Source organism: Parus major, chromosome 26, assembly GCF_001522545.3.
Source record: "Parus major isolate Abel chromosome 26, Parus_major1.1, whole genome shotgun sequence".
NCBI classification, from domain to species: domain Eukaryota; kingdom Metazoa; phylum Chordata; class Aves; order Passeriformes; family Paridae; genus Parus; species Parus major.
The window spans coordinates 6337166-6359855 of NC_031795.1; the positions used below are offsets into that span (position 1 = coordinate 6337166).

The following is a 22690-nucleotide window of genomic DNA, read 5'->3' on the forward strand; positions in this document are numbered from 1 at the left end:
ATGGGAAAAAGACTTTTGCTCTAATGGGAGAGTGGAAATGGAAGTCACACCAATTACCTCAAACCACATAGCTGCCACAGTCATCTTTTCATCTCTGCAGTAAACAAACCCTCAGGGCTGGTCAGTAGGTGAAGCAAATCCTTTGATTTTCCTTTTCCACATCTCCATTCTCTTCAAGTCTTCATCTCAACAGTGACACTACTTTGGACTAACATTTGAAAGTTCATGTCTCCCAACAGACTCCCATGCAGCTATCACAACACTTTGGGCAGTTTCAGAACAATCCTGTCTTTCAAAATGCTTTGTCTTGAAGAATAAAAATATGCACAATTAAATCTAAAGAAGTAACATGAAATAGAGGAGTTTACCATCTCCTTGACTAATGCAAGTCCATAAGGTAAGAAACAAATCTTTGTTTGCACATTATAATCTATATTAAACAGACACTTAAGAAGTCAACAAATTCAATGTGTTAAGTAGCAACATTTTAATAAAGAAAGCAGAACCATACTTTGCTGTTAACAAATATTTTGAAAAAGGCTTATAAAATCAAATCTAAGCCAAGTATCTGGTGCATCTGCAGCTGAGAAGGAAACATCAATACTACAAACACCTGCTCAGTTTGTGTATTCTCCTTTCTTACAGAGGAAGTATGAGCTTCCAGTTGTCTGAGTGATTTAGAGAGCAATAAACTATTGCTCAAAAAGAACTATTTTCTTAGATGATTACAGATTAAGTCTAAAGAAGAAATCCACATATTAAGAACCATCAACATGGAAGCCTGTCAAGGATATCAGTTGGAAGAGCCCAGATTTCCTCCTTGGCCCCCACAACTGGGGGTCAGCCAACCACCAAGTGAGGCTCACAAGAATAAAATCAAACTATCATAGAAAATACACTCCAGTCACACTAGAGTCAGCTGATGCCGGGGGCTGGAGAGCAGCAGGTCCTCAATGTGCCCCATAGTGAAGATGAAGGGTGAAAGAAGAGTCCCAAAGCACTGGAAGAAACAGAACACAACAATAAATCAGTTCCCAAACCAACTTCCTTCTGCAGACTCAAGGTATGAACAAAAATCACTCTGTGTCTTTCCCTCAGGGCAACAGAATTCCAATCCCTTCACTGCTGATGCCATGAAATAGGCTTGTTGTAAACGTTACACATTAATGAAGACACAGAGTAGAAGGAAAACCTTCTGGAAGCCCCAGTTCCATCTTTGTCCACTCACCCCTGGCACAGTCCCTTCAGCTGGAGGCCAGAACACTGGGAGCACTCACTGGCCACAGCACCCGCAGCACCTGGACAAAAGAACGAGGGTTAGGACAGCATCCCTCCCTACTCCAGCTCCTCCAGCTGCCCAGCACTGTGCCTCCAGGGCTGAACAGAATAGGGAGGGGAGGACAGTGGATTTTCAGAGAATCACAGAACTGTTTAGGTTGGAAGGGACCTTAAAGATCAACTAATTTTTTTAATATTCATAGATTATTTACAAGTCACTGACTCAAACTGAACAGTCCATCCACCAGGACCAGTCTGTGCTTCCAGACAGGATCCATATTCTAGAAGCCACCTAAACCATTCCAGAAGTAAGATTAGGCTAAAACAAATCATGCAAACTCCTCTGCACCTTCTCAACCCATCCCCCAGATATTCTGCTGGCACTCAGGTTATCCTTGTGCAAACCCTCATTTCATGAATTAGCAACAACAGGACTCATTTACTTTGAAAGTTTTACTTTGGCCCTCCTGGCTTCTATCATAACCTCAAATATTACATTAAAAAGGCTTTTAAAACATAACATTCACAGCAGTGTAGGAGCTTTTCCTTGCAGTGGGCTTCTTCCCTGCCTGTTTGCGTGTGGCACCTTCACATTAAGTGCATGAGTTAAGATGTAGATTAGCAAGGCAAGAAACCTTTGCCCTTGGCATCGACACTCAGCTCTGACAGGAAACTTCAGGCTTTTTTTTCCCTACCAAGTGTAGAACCACTCATTACACATTGGCAGGGAAGTGCACATCTCCAAACTATACACATTTTCTCTTAGATAAGCAAAAGACTCAAGTGTTTATAAATATGAAAAGTTCAGCAGCTGGCTAAAAAGTTAATTCTCCGGTCTCACTTAATGAGCTTTGGGGAAAGTGGTAGGGGGATTTGTTCTTTAAGTAAAGCAGAGTGTCACATGAAGCAAGACTTGCCAGACAGGGTTCTGCTTTGCCCTATTTTCTGTCCCTATATGGCTGCCACAAAATGGCAAGGAATCCTCCAACAGGAAGCTAGGGAACAGCAAGAATGCAAAATGTTTTCTCCTAATCTTACAGTCATAAAAATTAGCCAATTTTTAATTTAAGTCCCATGACTTCTTTGTTGTGAAAGTATCAAGCAATCCATACAAAACCACTTTGGAACAGTGACTTTCTTAGGATTTTATCCAATTCCCTGAAAAAGAAAGTTGTTTTCAGTATGATACAGCAGGAACACTGCTGCACTATTTTTTCAGTACTTTAATAATAATTTACACTGGTCTAATCCAGCAACATAAGGTTCCAAAGAAAAATATGGGATTGATCTTCTTGGAATTGTCCAGAGAAGCTGTGGCTGCCCCATGCTTGGAAGTGCCCAAGGCCAGGCTGGACAGGGCTTGAAGCAGCCTGGGATGGTGGGAGGCTGCCCATGGCAGGAGGGGGAACAGGATGAGCCTTAAGGTCCCTTTCCACCCAAACCATTCCATGATTCTATGAAGGTATGTTCAGTGTTTCCAGGAATTTCTGAGATCTGTTTACAGTGCCTGCTATCACTCTGTATCACTGGTGTTCTCACAGACTTCTTGGTGTCCTTCTGTTACAGAAGGAATTGTATAACTTCACTTTTGCAAGATGATTCATGTCCACACAGTCCTCCATCTATGTAATTATTAAAAAATAAAAATTCATACTGAATGAAAAAATAATCAGACCCTTTTGTCTGCAATTTTGACAGAAGTTGTTTTATCTAGCAGTGTTTTTCAGCTTGTTCAGAGAGCTGTTGAGATTATCATCATTTGTGTAGCTTCCTCCCTTCTGTCACTTACTGCAAAGAATCCAAACAGCAGCTACTTCAGAAACAGAGCTGTGTGATGATGAAGAACAGCGGGATTCTCCAAGAGATCAGAAATCTGAATGAAACCAAGAGTGAGGCCCAGGGAGCACCTGCACCGGTGCTGCAGCTCCTGTGGATCCTCAACCACTGCCTGTTCCACTGTCCTTACCAGCACTAACTCATACAACAGTTTTCATGGAATCAGTTTGGGTTGGAAGGGACCTTAAAGATCATCTCATTTCAACACCTTGTCCTGGGCAGGGACACCTTCCACTATCCCTGGCTGCTCCAAGCCCCCTCCAACGTGGCCCTGGACACTCCAGGGATTTGGCAGCCACAGCTTCTCTAACTGCACCAGGAAATGCTCAGTGTTCTGCCAGCACCAGTCCCCAACAGCTGCAAAGCCCCTGGGCCGTGCAAGACCCGCGGGCTGCGCGTGGTGCGGGTGGGCAGGGCTGGGAGCGTGGGGCAGGAGCGGCTCCAGCGCTGCTGCTGCTGCTGCTGCTGCACACTGTATACATTGGAACCACAAAACGCTTCCTTGTGATTTTTGGCCACTTGGAATATTTTTAGCAATTTGCCAAGGTTTACCCTGTGATTTATTATGGAGGAAACAATCTCAAGCACTAACAAATGAAAATATGTAAACTCAGACTTTTCAAGTCAATAGAAAGGTATTCAACTTCTTAAACCCCTTCTGAGGCATTCGGCTCGCTGGGGATTCAAATGCTGGAAAACAGTTTGATTAAGAAGTAAATGAAATGTAATCTAAGGAGTCGCTGCTTGGAGATTTACAATGAAAAATTCCATATACACAATACTTTCCAATTGCCATTCCTAAAACAGTGTTCTAGGTTTCTTGGAAATTCAAGAGTTGGAAACAGATAAAAGGAATGCAAAATGTATGGCCAAAGCACTCCAGATATACCAGCTAGAACTTTATTATCTCAAATTACTATATTTAGTAAGTTAAAGAACGGTAAGATGAAAAATACTTTAAGTAATGAAAAACATACAAAAAAAAATTTAAAAAATTCAAAGCACTGTAATTACTTGAAAATATAATGCTTAATATAGCAATTAATAATTGTTTTATTACAGTATGCTTGAGTGGAAAGGCTGGTATCATTAAACAGATGATAACCTTCCATTTTTGGTATGAAAATTCAAGGAGATGCTACTACTACAGAGACCTCCAGAAGGCAAGAGAGCATTTATAAATGGCTGTTAGCAGCCATCACAGCATGATCTGTAGTTAAACTATTGAAGCAATCTATTAACTAAAACACAGAATCATAGAATGGTCTGCTCTGGAAGGGACCTTAAAAGTCATCTAGTTCCAACATCCCTGTTGTGAGCAATAAAACCAGAAATGTTACTTTGATGTTGAGCATCATCGTTTCTTACAAGTTTTCTGGATCCCTCTGAAAACATCAGGAATGGAATAATGAGAACAATCATCCAATAAGTAAAATATGGAAGAATTTTTATCATTAGAGTATGATTGAAAGTCAACATTAATTCTAACTAAAATAGCAGAATTCTGGAAATTCGTATTTCCTTCTCAGCTGTCAATCTCAAGAGAGTAACACAGAATTCCCTTCTTGCCTGATGATCTCAGCACATAGTTCCAGCTTTTACTGATTACAAACTGCCACAGAGAGTGCCAAGAGCCTCTGTCTGTGCCTACTACCACTGACTTGGTTGTGGGAATGCTGTGGCAATGTGTAGTGTTCTTGATCTACCTTTTCAGCTGAACAGACACTATCCAGCTTCTCCTAAAGAAAATAAACAAAATAAACACACTGCCAAATGAGTAAAGCCTGGGAAGTTTTTTCCCCACACTTGGACATGTCACTGGACAGCTCAACTGCAAAGCCAACTCAATCATACAAAGTCTTGTCCTTTTTTTGGTTGAAGAAACCCAGCAGAGAGAACTTCACCAAGCAATTCTTTGTTAGCATAACATTTGACCTTGTATCTCTTTGGAAATCATACAACATTGCTAATGCAGCCCTTACAGAATTAATCAAGCAGATAGTTAACCCCTAGTTCCTATGAATCCAGCCAATTACGAGCAGCACTGAAATTTGTCACTGGCATGTCCAACTACATTTTCCAGCATAAAAATCAACAACTCTGTGTGGAAATGAGGCCCCATTCTCAGACCTGCAGGAGTTGGACAATGGACTGGGTTCACTTGTAAAGCAAACACTTTTATGAACAAAGTATTCTTAAAAAAGAAGGGCTTTCCTCCTGGGTCCCCATTACCTGTTGCATTAAACCACTAGGACACAGAAGTTTATACTCTCCATTTTGACCAGCCAGGCCAGAATAAATGATTCCCTCAGGAGTTCAGAGCTCTTTATTTGCTACTCTGCTCTACTGCATGAGATCCACAGTTCAATAAAGGCCAAACTGACTGCTTGGAGTAGTTTGAGCAGCTGGAGTGGGAAGTTGCCCATGCACTTTGTTTCTCCACTTCCAGAATCCAAGGAAAGAGGACAAGGTTACAGACAGCAGATGCTAACAAATGAGTAAGGGAAAGAAATCCTAAAAAGAGCAGGGAAGAGAGGGAGAAAAGAGAGGCACAGAAGGCACCCACAGGAACAGACATATTTAAGATACATTTAAAGCATCACAGATTATTACCAATGAATGCCAGCTTTTATCTTTGAAAAGGCACTCAAATGACAGAACTGTGGTCACTGAATACATTCTCCATCTAGTACATGAAACCAGATGAGATATAAAACCAGTGCCTGAGCTCCTGAGAGGTTAAGTGACAGCTAAACTCAGTTCTGAACCTGCTATGAAGTCACCAGTTACTTTATCTGTTCTCACCCATTCCTTTTACATCACACTGTGGGTTTTCAGTGCTCAGAGACCTGTTTGCCTGCAGTTGGGCCTGCCTTTTCCTCACTCCTCAAAACTTCCAGTCAACAAATTTATTTTTGAGGCTCTCCCACTGCAGTCGTGCACTTCCACAAGGCTAAAATCCATATTCACCACAATGGTTTGTGGGAGAATTTCTCTGGTGCTGAAATGCTGCTCTCTAACCATAACAGTGCAAATTAAAGCCATGCTATGTAATAGCAATAGCTCATCTCTTGTCAAAATAGACATTTTGCCCAAATTTCAGTATGTGTTTGTCACTACCAAGATTCTTACAGAAGCAGATAAAATAATTTATGCTCCACAAGCATGAGATTGACCAGAGGCAACTTCACCCTGGACCTCAAAATTCCCAAAAACCCATGAGATACCTTAGCAAGCCCCATGACAGAGACAGTACTTACAGCTTTTGCAAAAACCACCATCAGCTCAGGGAACTGGTGGGTAAGGAGGGCCAGCATGGCTGAAAAGGAACACAGGCCTGCTGTGAAATGGATGAAAAAGGGAAGTTCCTTCTGGGGGTAAACGGAGACTTCGTGAAATGCTAAAAGGAAAAAAATGAAGAATGTTGACATTTGACAATCAAGGACTGCTTTCTGAATTATTTATGGCTTTGTAACTCATTTCTGGACTTTCAGAAGGAAAGACTCCTGCAGCACATCTTAAATTCCAGTACTTTAACTTCTCAAAAATTTTTCTCCTACATCACATGTTTGTTTTCATTATTAACAGTTTTTACACATTTGTTTTCATTATTAATATTCTCTTCCCAGTCTTCTTTTTCACTTGCATGGGCTTTATTTTTGAAGCATTTCATCAGGCTCAGTTTTCAGTACCTATTTTTCTAACAGGACAGAGGGAACGCCTGTAAAGTTCACAAGCTGTCAAAATTATCCAAACCAACTAAAACAATTCAGGTGTTTTCAACCCTCTGCAGCTCTAACCCTGTCACCTGAAAAGAGCAACACATCTCCACACCCTGTAAGAAGCTGAGCAAGAACAAAACGACCAGCATGTTGTATACACATCTATTTCTTAGTACTTCTTGAAGACTTCTGGTTGTAGACTACAGTAAATCTGTTCAGAGCAGCTGACAGAGCAGACCTCAAAGAAAACAGCACCAGGGCTGGGTTATAAATTCTGGATGTAGCAGCTCCTTGCAATTTCCAATCTCTGGTAACAAAATCCAAAGCAGGTGATTAGCCAGGCTAAGGGTGGCATGTGGAGCTTTCAGCACTCCAACACTGCTGCTGCTCACTCACCAACAACCCACTGCGTGAACTTGCAATTATTTAATGGCTCTGGATACCTGCAGCTCTGATTTCTATCTAATGATTCCAAAATATTTTTAAATGAAGAAAAAGATAGTTTCTATAGACATAAGTAATTATAAAAGGACTGCCCTTCTTGACAAGCTGCTTTTAAAATCTAACAAAAACTTAAAATTATGAATGAGCCTTTTTTTTGTAAAATGAGAAAATATAATTATATTCCTTCTTAAGCTGAAGTGTGTGGAGGAAAAAACCACTTCACCTTCCCAGTTACTACTTCAGAATGCTACCACATTAAAGCACCATTGGAAGAGTAAATCCAGCAAAAGTGTCTTGTGCTCTTGCAACTCATTAGTGGCAAAGTGCTCAGGGATTGTTTTGGTTTTAATGATATGATTTTGGAGTACAATTACATACAATATTTGGAGATCCATATCTAACATCAGAGATTCATACTATATAGAAACTCACCTCATTTCTAAAACATGGAGCAATATAATTAAGAAAAGTGTTTCAAAAATGGGAATTAATTCTTTTTGCAGTAGCTTTTCCTACACTGGAAAATTAAAACCAAATTCAAAACAGATAAAAACAACTAAAGCTGATTCTATACATTCACAGACATTTAAGAAGTGGTACTCATCAGACCAATCCAGGTTTTTTGAATCATTGATTTAGTCAACATTATTTTAATAGATAAATATTTTAAAAATTAAGTGTCAAGATTTCTTGAGGAAGTGCTGCAATAAAAGTGTTAAGATGATTTTATTTATAGGTAGTTTTATATTTAAAACATAACAGGAATGCGTGAGTGATCCTGTTGAAATATCTGCATGTGTTGGTGTTTAATTATGCTGGGAAGTCTACAATTTAGGGTTAGTTACTAACCAAAGAATTCCTTGTGCAATATCCTGCATAAGTGAGAAATGAGTAATTTAAAGCAGTCTGGGGGCAAATTTAAATTACACATTTTAAATATAACTTCAGGCTTTTAAATAGAAACACGTCTGTGCAGTTTTCCTTTCCACAGCTGTGGTCTCTGTAGGGCTGCTGGTGCTTTTGCAGTAGCCCTGTCCAGTCCCAGGGGAATTGTGTTTCTTCAAGACATAGAAGTTCAACCCCAAAGGAATTCAAATAAGATGTATAATTAACAGCTCAATTCTAATCTAAATTAATGCTATTTTCCTAAATATCATGAGTACAGGCAGTAATGATATAGTTTATTTGTCTTGCCCACAGAAAAAAACATGTAGGTTCATAATTGCATTAAGTAACCTTGAAGCAAAGAGCAGCTGGAAAAGACTTACTTTTCAGTATCAAATGTTAGTATAAATCCACAGAAATAGATGTATAAAAAGCTCCAGGAGGCACCCAGCAGATAAATACAGACCACTGAATTAATGACAAAAAGCAATACATGTTCTGTGAAGCTACAGATTAACCAGAGATTCTCTGTAAGTTCACGGAGAGGTTTTACTGGATACCTAATGCAGGACTGGAAACCATGGATTGATTCCTTGCTACAACAGCAGTCAAATTCATGAACTCTTTTAAAAGCAGTTTTTAACAAATGCTCAACTTTGTTGTTCTCAAGGTTGGCCAGACTCAGTCTGAATGTACCACACACAGATTTCATCTCTGAAGGACTCAGGCTATTACAGCATCAAGCTGACATTTACCACACACACGTCAAGTGCTTCTGGATCTGTTGGGAGGGACATCAACAAATAGCTGAATCCCCTTCACAGGAAGCTCAAACTAAAAAAATTACAGTAAGGTAAATACAGAATACCACAAACTGAGTATGTCCTTAGCCTGTGTTTTATTGTCATTACTGCTTAGAAACCACTTACTTGGCAACAGTTCTCTATCTGCTGTTTCTGTGCAGCTTGGGTAGGGGTAGAAAAGATGTCCTTTCTCTAATGGGTATGGAATCATCCTAAATGCTGCAAAAAGGGTGAGTGACATTAGATCTGTGTCTAATCAGACCAGTTTCCCACAAAGAGAACCAGTCGTGTTTGAGGGGGACAAAGGCAGAGAGACTACTCTAGTGTACAGAACAATACAAAAGGAAATACTTACTGCCTTCCCATGTGCAGTGCAGTAGATTTAGAGCCCCTTCTATCCTCTTCCAGTGCTGCAGGTGAAAAAAAGCATACGCTACTGCCTCACTGTCCCCTCGCTTCAGAATGTGCTCTGGAGGCAGCACTAGGCTTTTCATTTCTAGTAAATACTGGAAGGAAAAATGGAAAGTACACCTGGTTACATGGAATGTTCAAAAACCTTTGATTGAGAAATATAAATTACCATTTTAGTGTAACTGAGTGTAGAAGGGGCCAGCTTCTACCACAGAGCAGCCAGGCTGCCCTAAGTGAGAACTGGAAAGCAGCAAAACACTCCTGTGTATACGACTCTTCAATTAGGCCTCCACACACACAAAAAATCAAGAATAAACATACAGCTTCGGTAAGACAAAATAAAAATACATCCTTGTGGATCAGACATTAAGTACAATGCTGCAGGTGCAACACCAATGAGGGACAAATTTAGGCTGATAAATAACCCCAAACCAACAATATTTTTGCTCATTAGTTCATCACTGAAAGTTTCAATGTAGGTGGCTGAGGACTTGTTAGCTCTGAAGTATGAGCAGCAAACCTGAAAGTGTCGGTGTGCTAACCAAAAGAATAATAATAAACCAAATCCAGGAAAATCTTCTTCTAATGTGGTCTTACTGTGCAACCACAAAGTATCTTTGATTTCAGATTTTTTCAATTTCAGCTCTATCCCTCCATCAGCAGAAAATCTGATGCTCAGAATAGTCAAAGAACACAAGGATTCATCATTTCCTATTTCTCTACAACACAGAACATGCAATTTTTTTTAATGTACCACTTTTTCTCATGGTGCATTAAAAAAGTCAGGTAGCTTTTAAAAACAGATGACTACTTTTTACAAGAATGAAATTACAGTTTCAGCTCTAATATTTACCTGTGAGCTGTCCTCTCCTACCATATAGTGTCTCATTCAGTAACAGCCAAAGTTAATCGACATCTTTGATCAATGTAGCTGGCAATTCCTTGGAGTGTCCCCCGAAGTGTAAGAATGCAGCTAACTCACCGATTTATTTCAGCAGATGCCACAAACTATGAGATTATTTACTAATCCAGTTTGAAGACTTAACTTTTCCCATTCAGACTCTTCAAGGAATGTAGGAGGGGTTGTGCCCCAGCCAAATAAAGCACATTTGCTGCCTGGCTAGGTTCTTCTCTCAGTGCCTTGGGCCTGCAATCCGGAGGGTAATATTCTTGCTAATCCCCTCTAATCCTCTTCCTTTTTTTTTTTTATTTTTTTTTTACACAGTAAAGGATCACTCACACAGCACTGCTGTGGGAAAATGGTCTCAAATATCTGACCCCTGACCCAACTCCTCATGCTCTCCACAGTGCCCACTTTTCCATTATGCTACCTGGGAATATAAACCCAGCAGTGGTGGTGAAGCCCCACTGCAAGTATTGCCACAACACACCAATGCTCAGCTCCAGCCTTTGGCTCTCTCTGAGCCCATGTTACCACATAAACAGAAAAATTCCAGTCTGGAAAGAGGCAAGGTGTCAGTACTGAAGGTATCTGAACTGAAGCCTTTGAAGTCTTTATATGAAATAAAAATTTCTAAGATATTCAGATGACTACAAAAGATTGTTTTATAAAGTACCAAAATGCAGTTACAGATTTCTAATCTGAAATGGCTTAAGAGGACTATTTTCCAGCTGGTTCTAACTTTCCAAACGACGCCCAGCCTTGTAAAAGCAGAACAACGAGAAACAAACTTTATTTTATTTTCCTTATGCAAAATGTTATGTACAATCACTTTCATTGGATGTGTGAACAGAGGGATTTCCTGCTTTATGTACTCATTTTTAGCCTATGGGACAAAACAGAGTGGAAATTCAAAGATCTGATTTTCTTCTCCCTCTGTGATCCACTGGGCAAGTTGCTTCACTTCTCTGCCCTTATTCACTGGTTTGCCTTGATCATAAACATTTCAGAGTTCTAAATAGCCTGCACCAGTAAAATTCTGCTCTGTCATCTAACCCATTGGCACCTCAAGGCAGTATGGTAATAAAAAACCCATGAAGAATGGATAGATATACAATTAGAAGAGAAAATCAAGTTACTGAAATGTGGAATCAGTTTCTGCATTTGTCTGCAGAACTACAGACCATATTTTAATAACAGCCTGTTTGAAATGATCTCCCAGCTTCTTTAAAAAGGTATATGAGGTTCCAGAAACTGGAGGATACCCAAACAAAAGAACTTTTAGATAATGATAATGCATTATAATCTTCTGCCCCTAAAGGCAGAGGCTAAAGAAAAATCTGTCTGAGACTGTCTGAAATGAACTTGCTACGCTCTTGATCAGTCATGCAAAGAAGCAGCAATTTCTCCCAGCAATTAGCTTCCTCAGTGCACATTCTATTGGATTGGACAGGCAGACAGAACAGAGTGGCTGGATCATTCCAGCCTCCCCAGCAGCAGCCACTGGGACTCCATCATCATTTGCAGGGGATTAGAGTCTGCACTGAGCCAACCTCCTGCTTCAAGGTTTCATACTGAAAGCATCACTAGGACACTAAAAAGCAATGCAAAATTTTATTTTCATCCAGTGCTCTGTGGAATCTGTGTTTTGATGCCAGATGTTATATTACAGCCTGTGGTGATGAAGACTCTTAATCTTGTTTATACAAGGATGAAGAAAATAAGTGACTGCAGATCTTTCAAAAACCATGGAGCTATGGTGGAAAGCCCAGCAGAATAAAGGGGTTTGGAATACTAGAGTGATTATTGTTTGGAGAACTTAATTTGGCTTCAGGGACTTGGAAGCAGGGTGATGGAATGATGTATCTTTAAGGTCACTTCCAACACAAACCATTCTGTGATTATTTTATGGCTTTAGATATCTACATTTATATTTATTAATGACCACCCTTACTGAGAGTAAAGGGCCCTCAGTAATACATTACTGGATTTTCCAACGAGTTAGGAAATTCCAAGTTTAAGTTTTTGTGCAAAAAACCCTGTTTGAATATCAGCTATTATATATAAAAAAATATGGCTACAAAATATTTATGATATAAAAAACCTAAAGTTTTTAACAACTCCACGGCTGGAGTTATAACCAAATTCAAGAAAATATGGAGCTAGAAAGGCTCCAATAACAATATGATATTATTATATGATATTTTTCAGAATACACTACAAGTGGTCCAATAGGAAATAAAACACTCTTTACCTTTGGAACATGAGGGTTAAATTCCACAGCTCTGTGAATTGCTTCCACAGCATTAATTTCTGCTGTACTCAGCCCTCTCTTGGAGGCAGTTTCTGGGGAGAACCTAAAGGGAAAAACCCACCTTGAACAAAAGTAATAAATAATAAACGCTAACCAGGTGTTTATTTGCACTGTAAACTTGGAGTTCATTAAAAATTGGCTGATTCATCAAGAAAGATAAACAAAGCTTTCTAAGAGACAAATGTTCATGTTAAGCTGACCATGTTATCCATGGCCATATGAAATTCATGTCAGTCATGGCAGGTGAGTGCCCTGTTTCAGCTCCCTGTTACAGCATCAGCACCTGCTGGGAGGAGGAGCTGGGCTCAGACCTCAGGGAAATGCCAGCATCAACTAACACAAATATCCTGTACCCACTCCAAAAGACAAATCCCCAGCAAAACACTGAAAACAGAATTTATACAAAAGCACTTGGCCAATACGTGTGCTTGTGACAAACATCCTCACCTGTACTAACTCTATGGACCCTTAAAAGTAGTTTTAAAGTGTGTTCTATTGCACACACAAAAATGTGTGTATATATAAATACACTCAACTTGTTCTTAGAAATGTAACTACTACATATTTAGGCGTACCCAGGGATATAAAAAAAGACTAAAAGTTAAAATCATCTTTTAACCGAAGCAAAGATTTGTTTACAGATTAGAAGCAATTTTAAAACATAAAATATTCAGACCTTTTTCCTTCATATTTCACATCAGAAGCCAAGATTAGTGACAAACCATTGTTTTCACACATGTCCTCTCTTACCTTTCTGAAACAGCTCTGGCTTTTAGCAGAGCAGCTGTGTAACATATTGCTGCTGATTTGGGAAGACTGATATCTGTGATAAAATAAAATAATTAAGCTGTAAGATTCTAAGGCAATACAAACATTTTAAACCCACATCCTTTGAGTTAAAGACTTTTCCTTGGGTATAGGAGACAATGAACGTAACATCTGGAACATTTCAGCTGTGATTAGAAACTTTGAATTTCTCTGCACAGTCACCACTCATTCTCAGATTGACAACTCAAAGTTGTATTTAGGGGATGGGGCCATTTTTTGTTTCTAAATGTATCAACAAGCTGAAACTGAATCCAAAGAGAAATGTGCACATAAATAAACTTAAGAACAGAATGTATTTCCTGTATTAACCCACGAAGATTTAAAGTAAGCTTCTAATCTTTACTTAATTTTGCAACTGTACATTAACACAGTTTTATACAATACTGAGAGACTGACCAGAAGCTGACCACAAAAAATTACATTACAGACAGGTAGATGAATTTTAACAAAAATGCAATTTCCACTCTTCTGCAGTCCCACGGGGGAAAATTCTATTAGCTGTAGCTTTGTGGAATATCTGAAGCCAAGTTTGAGCTGACAATTACAGATTAGAAGGTTAGCACTCCACAGTGCAAGTTTACTTTAAAAGCAGACAAAGTCTGGGGTGTAATTTCCAAGTAACACGTTGTGTATAGTCAGATGGCTCTTGCTTTTTTTGTAAATCCCGTCCTGGGCCTGTCCATCACTTACTAAAAGTCTGGCTGTTGTGTCAAGCAAAACACAGGGGTGCTGCAGGGAGTTTGAAGCTTGTACTCAATTTTCCAGATGCTCAGAAAAAAAAATCAGTGCCACAATTCCTGGTGTTAACAGAAAGAAGCACTGGGCAAAGTGCAAATGGTTTTCACAAATCAAAAAGAATCCACCCAGAAGAGGATGAAGGAATGGGAGCAGGGTGCTAGGTTGGCCATGTACAAGTGGCACAGGATTTGGGCAAAAATCTCATACCTTTGATTCCCTGAGGCAATAAAGAATTGACATAAGATAACTCAACAACTTCTGAGAATAACTGCCATAAAACACTGCTATGTCCCTCCATTCCAAATGTGACTTAAGGCCCTGCTTTGACAGCAGCCCTTCGTGCACTCATCAAGTAGGCACTGTCCAGGTGGCAAAGCTGAGGGCAATAAAAAATAAGTATTTCTTTTATTAACCTTTATTTAAACTTACACAATATCTGCAACCTACTAATTGAGACAGAAAGTGAAAGCAAACTACATCACTTGATGCACAGCACTGATCTCTGGCAGCAGCATGTTTGCACACTGCTAATCCCTGACAAGAAACCTCAGTATTACAGAAGCACCAAGCCTGGAAGATGACAAAAAAAACAAAAGGAAAACCACCTTTTCCAGCTTATTTACATCAATTCCTTACAGGCCTATGTGCTGGCTGAAAAAGGCTGATGAATTTAGGCATATCCAGGGATGTAGAAGAGATTAATTAATATAATCCTTGAATTGAAGAAAGGATTTCTTTACAGATTAGAACTTAAAAACATAGAAAGTAATTCATATGCAATTTAATTTGCCTAAATTTGACCTCAGCAGTCAAAAGGAGAACTTGACCTGCACTCTGCAAGCACCTATTTGTTACTGCTGAAGGGAATCTGCTCCCCTTGCTGAGGTCATGGGTAGATTGCTGCCTGTGGACACACAGCCCTTGCCCACCTCACTTTTATCAAAAACACACACATTTTCCAACAGCTATCACTTACCATCATACTTGGCTAAAACTGCCTGGACATCTGCATAAGCCTGTAACTCCAGAAGGGCCTCTAACAGGTTTTCATGGATATTCAGCATGCTGAGAAGTGGAAACTCTTTCATCAACTGCAAATCAATAAAGAGAAATAAATTACATATAGAATTGCAGCTGAATCACTGAAATACTTAACAGAAATCAGTAAACTAATCTAGGATTTTTTTAATGTTCTGTTGTCTCAGAGTATAAGAAATTGGCATGGAAGCAGCATGAAAAGAACTGCATCATTTCATAAAATCACACAATGGGCTGGGTTGGAAACAATCAAAGTTCATCTCACTCCTGCCGTAGCAGAAGGGCAGGGACACCTCCTACCAGACCAGGTTACTCAAAGCCCCATCCCATCATGATGTGCAAATCTCATGGGAAAATAATTCAATTAGATTAATTTTGATGCCAAGAAATGAACTTTAAAACCATCAATTAGGACAGTGTGACTGAAAACAATGGTTAACTCAGGGTTTTTTCACTTTTACTTACATCTCTCATCATTTTTACTGCTTCTCGTATTCTTCCAAGTTTCCTGGCACACATAGCTAGTCTCCTCTTCACATACACCAACACATTGGTGTCTCTTCCTAATTACAAAGACAAAAAAAATTACCAGTTTCAATCCTTACCTCTCTTCATTTTAACTTCAGTTTTACACTTCTGCTCACACAAACCCAAGAGTTCATGTGATTCAAAGTCCTTACTCAGCTGTGCTTCATGCTGTGGGCTCTGGGAATGGCAGTTCTGAGATTTTCTGTAAATAATTTCTCCTGCTTTCAGAGCCTGCTTGAAATATTTCTCAGCATCCACAATGGTTGTTGCTTCTTCCTCAGCCAGGAGGACATATGCAGTAGCACAACTGAAATAAGAGAAAAAACTACCAGTTATTTTGAGAGAGGGAGTTTACTACATTTAATAAGTATTAGAAGTATTAGAAATGGGCAAGATTCACTTATGTTTAAGATGCAAGCATTGACAATATTAAAATTCCAAAATACTGATTTGAGTTCAAAGGGGGATTGACAGGAAAAAAGAAACCTTTTCTATTTTACAGAAAAAAACACACATACCCCTCTCATCTGGACAAAAAGCAAAGGAAAAATTGTAAAAGCAAGTTAAAATATTTTCCTTGAAACTGTAAAAATGGTCAATAATTGTCAGGAAAGCGGATCACAGTTGTGGATGAAGTTCTTTGGTTTATGCTACAGAGTAGTTTTAAATCCTTTACAGGAGTGGCATCTGTGAATTCCAAATACAGTTCTACCACAATGCCACCTCTGAAACACATTATCTTATATTCAATTAAGACCATCCTATACCTGAATAAGATTCCTCATTTGTTATTGCCAGTAATACAACAATTTAAGAAAGAAGCAGCACAAAAGATGTTTTTAGTGTAACAGTTCAGGGCAATTTACACCCCATGTGCAATTCCCATTCCAAAGAGTCCCCCTTAAGCATTTAGAACTTTGCTAAAAGTGAATTATTAGATGAAGAAACTGATAGTATGCTTAGTATCCTTCTACTTAATGCTTCACACTAGAAATACAGCAACTAAACTTATAAACTTACTCATTGTTCAACTCTAGAGCTTGATACGCTGCTTTAATCCGGGCCTGCGGGTTCCTCTCTCGCCACGCTTTCTGCATAACTGTAACAAAAACATGGAAATGCTGGTGAGGGACATGGACCTGGGAGCCAGTGGACACAACACTGGCTGCTTAGAGCCAGCTCTAGTTATCATTCCCTTCCAGTCTGAAAATTCCTGTTTGCTGTATGATTGTTGTAAGCAAGAACAAACAAGTGTTTTAATTTCAGGCTGTTTCTACCACAAGCATCAAATTCATGCAACAGCTCATTACGCCCCAAACTTAGCTTAAAAAACCAACAACAGTGAGGAAGATTCCTCACTGACCATTTCAGAACTCCTACATGGACCACAGAAACAGCTTACATAACCAGGCAGATGTACATTTTCTAAATTGCTACAGACTTTTGGAAACATTTCCCAAGATTTGCTGGAAGCTTGGCAGGAGCAACTGTTAAACACAGGTTCTTGCACAGACCTGCACAGAACTTTAATTTTAGCTTTCAAACAGAACTTCAAAGAAAACAGCGATGGAGTAAGGGGTATCTTGCAGTGGTATCCACACAGGTCGAGTTTTGTACTTGAAGTTGGCCAGAGCAGCTCTAGCTGCCCCTGGCAGTGTCCAAGGCCAGGCTGGATGGGGCTTGGAGCAGCCTGGGATAGCAGAAGCTGTCCCTGCCCAGGGCAGGAGGTGGAGCTGGGTGAGCTTTAAGGGCCCTTCCAACACAAAGCGTTCTGGGATTCTGTTCCATGATTAGTTTTAGACAACTGTCAGATCATAAACAACTTCATTTTAAATTTACAAAGCACATTTGGGTGGCATCACATGGCAAAGCCAATTCAAGATACACATTTATCAGCTTACCAGAAAGTGCTCAAGGGAACAAGTAAAAAGGGTGAAATCCATTCGGAAGTGTCCTTTGAACTACAACTTGAATTTAAAATTATTTCACTGCAATGACTATAAACCCCTCTCCACCATGCTTCCATTCAGTAAAAACTGGAAAACACAAACTGAAAACCACCTTCCAGGAAAACAACACGCTCAGAGCTACCATTTTCTATGCAGGATTATTAACTTTCACACTAAAAACCAGTTCTGAAAGAACTCCAAAAACTTATGTTCGTGGAGTTCTATATCTGGCCTATCTCAAGGATGATAAGGAAACTGAAGAATCTATACATGTTTCTCTTGGAACAAAACCTCCTACTGTCAAGCAAGAATAACGTGGAAAAATATTTGAGTTTTCTTTCGGAAACAAAATATTAGTCTTGGCTCAGCAAGCGAGACAATTCACTCCCTTTTGTGAAATAAAAACATATCTTTCATATCAAACATGTCACAGCCAGCTGACAAGGAACACCTCCGGAATGTGACAAATTGACAATAATTCACACCCACACTGACAATAACCAGGTAAAGAACATTTTCTGCACTGAATGTGGAGCACAAGGAAAAAAATCTGGAGACTGCACTCATTACTGCATTCATTACTAAGGTTTAAATAAGACCACATTTTGGCTGCTGAGAATATAATCCAGGTTTGCAATATTGTGTTAATCATTTGAAATGTGTGAGATCTTTAAAAAGTCAGGACCCTGACAGCACTTAAGTAGTAGAGAGTGCACAACATAAAACAACATCTTTCCACTAAATTTCACTAAACACTAAATTTCAAGGCCAGGTTAGAGGGGGCTTGAAGCAGCCTGGTCTAGTGCAAGGTGTCCTTGCCCATGGCAGGGGGTGTAACAGGATTAGCTTGAAGGTCCCTCCCAACCCAAACTGCTCTCTGATCCTCTACATCTATTAAACCTCTTTAGAACCTGAGAAATGCTATACTAAATATTTGACACAGTAGCTTGCACTACTTTGGAGTTCACTAAAAACACACTTTTCACTGTCCAGACATCACTACCTGTGTCTGAAGGCCGAAGGGCATCCGTGTCACACGTGAAGAAGGTTTGATGATCTTGAGCAGACAAATTCATGTCATAGTAAGTAAGAGGCTCCTTCCCAGTCACCCACATGTACCTAAAACAGTAGAAATTTCAGTAAGAGGCATTCCTAGTAATTAGCAATGCTGATACCACAGGGATAGCTGATGTGCCTAGTGCAGAAAATCTGTAATAAAAGACTAAACCTACTAACACCAAGTTTCAAGTACTATTGTTCAGAAATCTATAAAGTTGTAAACAATTTGGGAACTGGCTTCCTAGAAAGCAGCTTTTCCCATGAAGTAACACTAGGAGACTTAAAATACAGCTTAATAAAAGAGAATTTAGATTGAGAATCACTGTCTCAACCTCTGAAAAAAGATTTTTTCCTACATTACTCTAAAAAAAAATGCTACAGTAATACTTTTGTTCATAACACTGAAACTGCCAAAGCTTGGCTTGGTGCCTTTTAAACACAGGATTGGTATCAATCACCCCTATAACCTTGCAGGTCTGCAGCTGTCTCCTGACATTATCAGTGCAAGCTCAGTGAGGAAGTCATGTGCATGCCCCCGATTAAATTTAAAAATAAGCAGTGGAAAGCAAGATAATTAATACCTGCTATACTCTGCCCCTCTGAAAAGATTGAGAGGATTTCGCCACACTTTGCACTCTGAGAAATAAAAAAAAAGTACTTTTTAAATTAAAAGCACGGGAAATATTATCTTGATGTTAAAATGCAGTAATGCAAAAGCAGTTGTTCTTTGAAAAACTACTTTAATTTTATTATTATGCAATCATCATCTTCATAAACTTCTGCTATTCCATAAATATAATATTCCATTTTTGCTCTCCAAAATTGCTGGGGTACAAAAGCACAGGGAGGGAAGATTAAGCAATGCATGTACACTCATGCAATATTTACCTTGCACATATTTAGAATAGTAAATAACTAATGTTACTGAAACAGTTTTAGCTAAATGTATAATATTTTCTAAATCATATTTTTAACAATGAATGGTTTAGAGTAAAAAAACATTAGTATATTTTTATTAATACTGACAAAACACTCTAAGATGCAGATTTTGTCCAGTTTTAACAAGCACTAATGCACAGCCAAAGCCATTAAAAGCCATCTGGAAGCTTAAGGAAAGCTCCTGGGACGCATCAGGAATCACCTGGCATGTTCTGCCTGCTGGTCTCATTCTCCCCCGCTGAGAAAGCTGCTGGGGCTGGGGGGCTGTTCTCTGCACCCCCAATGAGGGGCCTCAAATGGCTCACAGAAACCTGCTCAATGAAAGATGTGCCATATTTTCGGAAGTGCCACCACTCAAACACCTGTCACAGGAGAAAAAAGCACCAGGAATTTCCTTAGATGACACCCTCCCAGCAAACACGAGGGATGAAGAGTGTTCACAGCGAGCACATCCCCTTGCAAATGATCAGGGATGGAACTTATCTCCACACAGAGTAACACTAATGACCTGGTTTGGCCTGTCTTGTCATGCAGGATCACTCAGAACATGAAAGAGATTGGGAAAAAAACATCAAAATTTTAGTCAAATGTTATGTTCCTCCCTCCTCAGGTCATTAGGGTAACTCATAAACCCTTTTAGAAGTGCCTGTATAGGGAAACTGGAAACAGAGGCAAAAAAACATGATATCCTCTTTTACTGGAGAGAATACTTCAAGCTGTAGCCCAACCTGTAGTACCATATTAGTAGTATTTAACACAGGTGTAGTTCTTTCATTTCACAAAAATAATCTAGAAGAATAAAGGATAAAATGGCCCATTAAACAGAAATTCTAACCAGAAAGAGAGAGGCTAACAAAGAGATATGGCTAAGTTATCAGCAATGACAGTCACTTAGCAGAAATTTTGGGCCAAAAATATTACCATCTCTTCCTGAAGCAATTAAAAAAATACCTGCATATCATAAGCCCTCAAGGACTACACCAAACTGTCAGCCCTGGACCAATCTGGATCCCGTGCCTGGATCAGGTACTGCACTCCTCTCTCTGGTGACCAGTGACAGAGGAGCAGCTGAAGCTGTGTCAGTGGAGCTAAACCATTCTGGCTCTCTGCACAAGTTATTTTCTCAGACTCATCAGTCCCAATACACACACAGCAAACAGGTTGCAACAATACATCAGAGAAGTTCCTTCCCAGCACAAAGGCACCCTCTAGAGTCTGATATTCATTCCCTTTACCCCTCATAAAGTCATCTGGGACACGCTAAAGTTGTTTGAAAAAAAGAAGTGGACTACTTACAAATATCAGTCCAGATATAAAAGATGAAGTTACTGTAAGGGCAAAGTAGAATTTTGGAGTCAAAGTGCTTAAGAACACAGTCACTGTTAAGAGAAACAAAACCAAAGACTTAATAAGTAGAACTGAAAAACAAAAATAGCTTGTCATGCAAATATATAGTATACTATAGCCCTAGTAGCTTTATAATGCTACACTGCTATGGGAATCCTCACCACTTATTATTTTGTTTGTATCTACCTGAGACAATTTTTACATCCAGCTAAAAAAAAAAAAAAATCACTGTACATTTCTAGACAAAGTCTTTATGGTTTCACCCATGTGGCTGGTGGACCACAACAAGCCAATTTAATGTATTACTTCACTTTAAGACATCTGTTTTGATGCAAATTCAGTGTTAACATACACTTCCCACAGACCTCTCCGTCCTGATATCAAGACAACAATGCAGGGAATGCAATTACCTAGTGGTGCTCTGACCATGGTTTGGAGTCAAACTGCACATCAGCCTTGTCACCTGGCAGCAGCTGGAAAGGGCCAGGGCAGGGCTGCAGCTGACAGACCCAGGGGGGAGCACATGGCAGTGCCTTGGCTGCTTTCGGCTGCCCAGTCCTCAGCCGTGTCCCTAACCCTGGAGTTAGGTGACAATGAGCTCAGTGTGTCACCGAGCAAAGCTGGGATGCACGACCAGCCCGTAGGCACCGCAGGGACAGACTCACAGAATCAGAATAATCATTCGTTTGGAAAACCCTCGTCAACAAGACCAGAGCACTGAGAGCCAGGTCCAGCTGTTCCCTGGGTACCACGAGGGGTGGGGACTCCACCACTTCTCTGGGCAGCCCATTCCAATGTCTGACACCCTTCCCATGAAGAAATTCCTCCTGATGTCCGACCTGAACTTTCCCTGACACAGGTGGAGGTCACTTTATCTTATCCTGTCCCTGTTCCCTGGGAGCAGAGCCTAATCCCCCCTGGCTGTCCCTTCCTGTCAGGGAGTTGTAAAGAGCGAGAAGGGTCCCCCTGAGCCTCCTTTTCTGCAGGCTGAGCCCCTTTCCCAGCTCCCTCAGCTGCTCCTGGGGCTCCAGACCTTCCACAGATCCGTTTCCTGCTCTGGACACACTCCAGCCTCTCAACGTTCCTCCTGAATGGAAGGTCCCGGACCCGGCCACAGCACCTGCGGAGCCGCTCGCCAGCACCAAGCACAGAGGAACAATCCCTGCCCCGGTCCCGCTGGATGCACTCCTCCCGATACAGCCCAGGATGCTCGGGGGGACCGGTCCGAGCCGAGCCTGCCCTGCCCGCACGCCCGGCTCCACACGAAGGGTCCACCCAGCGCGCCATCCGCCCCTGCTGCCCTCACCGGCCGCCAGGCCGTCCCGGAGCCGCACCGGCACCCGCAGCACCGCGTACAGGAGCCCGAGCCCGGCGACCACGGCCAGGAGCCCGCGGGCCCAGGGCGTCGCAGCCCGCCGCCGCAGCTGCTCCCAACGCCGGAACGCCGAGGCCGCCCCAGGGCACGGCGGCCCCCGCCCGCTGCCACCGCTGCCACCGCTGCCCTCCGCCATCACGGCCCACAGGGCACGCCGGGACAGGGGCGGGACAAGCACCGGGGCGGGGCTCCGCCAGCGCGGGCAGCCTGTTCGCCGACCCCATCATCACCACTCCAGCGTGAAGCACGGACCGATCGTTCCCCACACCGCAGCCAGCACTCCCGGAGGCTCTGG

At 40.8% G+C, this 22690-nt stretch overlaps 1 protein-coding gene across 3 annotated transcripts; it reads right to left on the reverse strand.

Moving 5' to 3' along the window:
• Window positions 1–463: 463 nt before the first annotated feature.
• ST7L (suppression of tumorigenicity 7 like) lies at window positions 464–22578 on the reverse strand. 3 transcript variants are annotated; one of them, XM_015650602.1, is made up of 16 exons: window positions 22327–22578; window positions 20970–21052; window positions 19876–20035; window positions 19316–19370; window positions 18679–18794; window positions 16747–16825; window positions 15879–16033; window positions 15664–15761; window positions 15137–15251; window positions 13345–13417; window positions 12535–12637; window positions 9324–9474; window positions 9095–9187; window positions 6375–6514; window positions 1229–1298; window positions 464–1000 (listed from the first exon to the last, which is right to left on the reverse strand). In XM_015650602.1, the coding sequence occupies exons 1-15, from the start codon at window positions 22529–22531 to the stop codon at window positions 1245–1247; spliced, it is 1680 nt and encodes a 559-aa protein (XP_015506088.1). In that variant the 5' UTR covers window positions 22532–22578; the 3' UTR covers window positions 464–1000; window positions 1229–1244. The 3 variants fall into 3 exon arrangements, with proteins under 3 accessions (XP_015506088.1, XP_033375784.1, XP_033375785.1); XM_033519893.1 differs by having other exon boundaries at window positions 12535–12655; window positions 22327–22536; XM_033519894.1 differs by lacking the exon at window positions 9095–9187 and having other exon boundaries at window positions 22327–22546.
• Between the last annotated feature and the right edge of the window lie 112 nt (window positions 22579–22690).

Coding starts and splice junctions, on each gene's coding strand:
- ST7L (XM_033519893.1), bottom strand. CDS start 22,531: ATGGCGGAGGGCAGCGGTGGCAGCGGTGGCAGCGGGCGGGGGCCGCCG. Junction 20,036..20,969: donor TTATATCTGGACTGATATTT/GTAAGTAGTCCA, acceptor CTCCTGTGACAG/GTGTTTGAGTGGTGGCACTT. Junction 1,299..6,374: donor TGGTGGTTTTTGCAAAAGCT/GTAAGTACTGTC, acceptor TCTTTTGTCCAG/GTGCTGCGGGTGCTGTGGCC.